The sequence below is a fragment of the Etheostoma cragini genome, chromosome 12 (genome assembly GCF_013103735.1).
Source record: "Etheostoma cragini isolate CJK2018 chromosome 12, CSU_Ecrag_1.0, whole genome shotgun sequence".
NCBI classification, from domain to species: domain Eukaryota; kingdom Metazoa; phylum Chordata; class Actinopteri; order Perciformes; family Percidae; genus Etheostoma; species Etheostoma cragini.
Genome location: NC_048418.1, coordinates 25,192,964 through 25,197,596, shown reverse-complemented (window position 1 = coordinate 25,197,596; position 4,633 = coordinate 25,192,964). Strand labels below are relative to the sequence as shown.

Below are 4,633 nucleotides of genomic sequence, written 5' to 3'. Positions count from 1 at the left end.
CCTCTTTCTGTCCCAGAGCCCAGAACATGTTCCGTCAGGCCATGCGCTCTCCTGTCATCATGTTCCACGTGGTGCCGTCATCGATGCAGGCCAACTACGAGCAGCTGGCCCACGCTGAGAGGAACCCAGCGTACACCTCGGGCCGTTTCAGCCCCGACTCCCTTACTGGCAGCACCGTGTCCGGCATAGACCACACCCTGCAGAGGGCGTCCCGACACGGTTCCCAAACTCACCCACACTCCCATCTGCACCCTCAATCCCATGGTCACCCAGAGCAGACCGATGGCTACCCTCCTCTGGCTCACCCTGCGGTCTCCGCAGCCAAGCCCCCGACAGGCCACACGCCCTCGCCTCAGAGGGGGCTCAACGCCACGCCGACAGGAGGATTTACCAAAAAAGTTGGGAGGAGGCTCAACATCCAGCTACAGAAAGGTGAGGTGATGAGTGGTGGGAAAGAGGACAAATGTAGATTTTGTTGTCACAAACACCATACGTTAGGGACACAGCCCGCTTGGGGCTCTTTTGGTGCGATTCGGGGTGAAGTTGAAGCGTTGTTGCATTTTTCAATTGGTTTGGTTTTCTTATACACTGCACGTTGTCAAACGCACCAACCACTGTCAACACGTCACGGTCAGGACAGACACTTGTTATTGGAATATCTATCTATCTAATATCTGAAACTCGCCGACACGTCCTGGTCTCAACACCAAAGTTATAACTGCTTTCTCTTCTAGTTTAGTCTGATATTTTAAAAGAAGGCGAGCAATGAGCAGCTGACAGACAGCGAGAGAAGGTGAGAGATGATGATGATGTCACACCAGCGATGTGGGCTCAGAGCAGCTCATGGATCTGAATGGGATCTGTTGACTACCTGTGTTTGGCTCGGATTCCGTTCTCACCTCAAGTGAACTGAACCCTAGTTCACTTGGAGGCGAACCGTGCCCCCCCGTTTTTAAGCGGACCAGAGTTTGATTGTTTGATCCGCACCAGAATTCAGATGAGCTTTCAAACCGGCCCAAACCAACCAGACTGTCCGACCAACCGTCCCAGGGTTCGATTTCAACGGACCAAACAAGGCAGATCTGAAAGTAACCTTAAAGACAAACGAAAAAGAAGTCCAAACCTAACAGAAGGACATGCAAGCAAATAACGCATCATTTTTATAAAATGGGAGAGAGAATAGAAAAAGAGAGGCTGGAATGCTCAGTTGAAACACATTTTATTTGTTTCCTCAAAAGAAAAGCAGTTAGTCGAGTTCCTGCAGGGCACAAGTAGTCCTGAGACACTGTGGTGTTTGACACAGAGGGTGTCCCTCCCGGATGTGAGTTCGAGTGCAGACTAGAGTTGTGCATGCGTCACTTTGGGACAAGTAGCTAGCATGCAAGATGCTAACGAGAGACTTCTGTAATGTCAACCCGGTAAAAATGGACCTACTTAACCAAGTTGGTTCACTGCTGGCTACAAGTTAGCATCACACAGCAAAGGCTGTCAGTGGAATGGTGTTTTGAGCTAACGTTAGAGATCAAACAATCAAAGATAGCTTAAACGTTTTGAAATGACTGCTAGCTTAGCTACAAGCTAGCAATCAAACACAACACAGGTTGTCAGTTGATTGGCGTTTTGAGCCAACGTTAGTAAAACCAATCATATATAGCTACAACGTTTCTGAAATGATTTCCACCTTCTGTTATTGTTTGGAATGAGAAAAGTGTGTTATTTCATGGATTTCACTCATTTTAGTATGACAGTTTAAATCTGAGCATGGGCAGCTCACATCTGCACTCCACTCACTCATAGCTTCATTTACAATAGTTATATCTTTGAGAAGACTTGGGGAGTCTCCTACGACACGCAGCCCACGACTGATGAGAAATATGAGGACATGTCCTTTTTCTAGCCAAAAACATCTCAGGCCCTACATGATGTATTACATCATTTTTGTTTTTGAAGCATGATCCGATTCTTTCCAGTCGGTCTGTGAAATTCTCATGCTTTGCTCAGAAATGAGAGCCATTCTGTGTATGTTCCATTTCAACATAATGAACAAGCAATTCCCCCATTCCTGGCACATCAAACACAAGTATAGGGACTGTTTTTGTTCCGAATTGGCACAAACAAAGAAGCATGCAGAATGCGAACAATGATGTAACAGGCTTAAAAAACATGCAGTGTTCAGCATACTGATGTGAGCAGCAGAGAGTGTCTGGGTGGTGGGAATACAGAACAATAAGCCATGCTGGGGAAAACACTTTGGGGACACCTTCTCTCTGTATGGGCTGTGACTGACAGCTGGCCCAGGTGGTGCTCACCTCTGCCAACAGGATACCAGGTGTCGGGGCTAGGTCTCGGGGCCAGAGAGCTTGTTGCTAAGCAGCCGCTGGTCTCTGTGTGCTGTCAAATGCCACGGCAAAGAGTCTGACAGGGCTGCACCATATGCCTGTTGAAGTTATCACCCAAATGTGTTGCCTCTCCTGGGGCGAGGATCAAGCCAGAACATAAAGCATCGAAACACCCAGCTGCTCCTTGTTCCATCTTCCATCCCAGCTCTAGCTATTTCCACTTGTTCCTCTATCATAGTTTATTTTCTCCTCACTCTCACATCTCTGCTTGGTCATAATACCCTAACCATAGCATAAAAAGCTCTGTGCAGGATATATGCCAGGAGATATTCTGTTATGTTCTCAGACAAAGATGTTATCTTTCATTCCACCTTTTTGTTTGCTGTTGTTGGAGCAGACGTTTGCAGGGATTAACGGTGTCTCCCAAGAGGCTGTTTGGCCCGTCTGTGGTGTTTTGAGTACCGACTTAAAGCCCACAGCTTTGAGCGCAGATTAAACTCTCGCATTGTTTATGTGCTTGAATCAGACACCGGTAGCGTCGCAAATCCCGGGGAATATCAAACTCAATCAAAGGATCCCATTCTGCACAGGAAATTGCTTGGGTATGTCTTAATCAAGCTAATAGGAGTTTTAAAGATCCTCCTCCCTGTTTTAATGCCAGGAACACCACAGGCATTTACCGGTGACTATAATAGCGCACCTCGTCTGCCTGTGGGAAGTTGATTGGCTCATCAATGTAGGGGATTAGGTAGAGGATGTGAAACAGAATAGCTAAGTGTTCTGCCGTTCTTTGCAACAGCTCAGTCAGACAGGCGGCAGGGATTAGGGCCTCTTCTCTGATACAGCAAAGATGCTCGTTATTGTTCTTATTAACTATTTTATACAGTATTATCCTTCTGATTATCTACTATAAATCTACTTGGGCTCTCTGCTGACAGGATGCACGGTTTCTCTTCATTTCCTTTCCTAATAACTGGAAATGGTTTGTTTATAGGATTAGACGTGGGATGAGATTCAGGCTTGTGTGTTCTTAATGTTTAATAATGATACAATCCTAACCCTACTGTTGTCCTCGGGTCCAATTTGACCCTAAACTCTTCCTCTGGTCTTAACTGTTCAACATAATTCACAATTTCTGCTTTTTAACAAAAAAATGTTGTTCTAAAGTAATATAAATGAGGTTTATTGATTATGAATTTGAAAAAAAGATAATTGTGAAACTAGTGGTAATAAGTTGGTGTAAGTGGTCTATATACTCGGGGTAGTGGGGAAAAAACATCATGAAACGTCCTGGTACACCGTAAGACTCAAAGGGGGCCAACAACTTTGAAGAAAACTGCGTAAATGTGATTTTTAAAAGCGACAGGAACTTCAAGAAGTGCTAAAAGTTTCTGATAACATGGACTAAAACGGCAAAAGAGCTCATTTTCTGTTTTGACCTGGGAGGACTACAAGTCCCTGGTCGACGGAAGGACAACAAGAGGGTTTAAGGGGCCGCAAGGACATCCACCCACGTATCGTTTGACCAATAAGATCATGTAAAGATGGTGTATAATGTTGTGTAATGTTGTGTACTGGAAGTACCGGGTCACACATAAAGTAGAATGAGAATCATTTTTGGTGACACTGGAAACTTGGTGGAGCAGGGAGGACAGCCATTGAGAAATTTTTACTCACTTTAACACAACTGCAACATTAAGTGTTGAATGAAATCCCAAATTCCATTTGTTCTCAAACTAGTTGAGCTAGTTTACTGGGACTGGGTATTGTTAAAGAATGACAAAAAAAATACTTTTTTCAATACCAATTTTATATATATATAAAAAAAAATACTCCAATACTCTCTATGATAACTGTGTATCGTATAGTTTTTCCTGTGTCTCTTTAAGACCTGAAACGTTAGACAGCCAATCACAAACATTAGATCTTGGTAGAATTATGCTGCATGCTGATTGGCTCCCTGACTGATGAGATTTCCTCCTTCGGTGTTGGATTTGGGTTTTGAATTACAAGGCATGTTCTGATACTTTGGAGGCAATTCTGTCGGTGCCTAAAACCTATTGAATTCAGTACCCGACCATAAGGTCTACAATCTTTTCAGGATCCCCCTTGCAACAGCAGAAGTTCCCCCCTGGGTACACGTTCCCCGGGTTGGGAATCACTGGTCTACTTGATCATAAGCAGCTGAATATGAACATATCCGCAGCAGCTTGAGCTGCAGGGCTGCAGAGGGAATAGAGGAGCGTCAGCATGGGCCTGAAGACAAAAGCAGATTCCATCAGTAACCTCCCCTC

General features: G+C 44.8%; 1 protein-coding gene across 12 annotated transcripts in view; it reads left to right on the top strand.

Annotated features, from left to right (window-relative positions):
- The window catches only part of pard3ab (par-3 family cell polarity regulator alpha, b), a 229,154-nt gene that overhangs the window by 114,669 nt on the left and 109,852 nt on the right, over positions 1-4,633 (top strand). For all 12 annotated transcript variants that reach the window (XR_004658687.1, XM_034887133.1, XM_034887134.1 and 9 more), the window contains one exon: positions 17-432. Coding sequence is in view for 11 of the 12 variants with exons in the window: in XM_034887133.1 (XP_034743024.1) it covers positions 17-432 (416 nt within the window). In the remaining variant the exon portion in view is untranslated. The remainder of the gene's footprint in view (positions 1-16; positions 433-4,633) is intronic.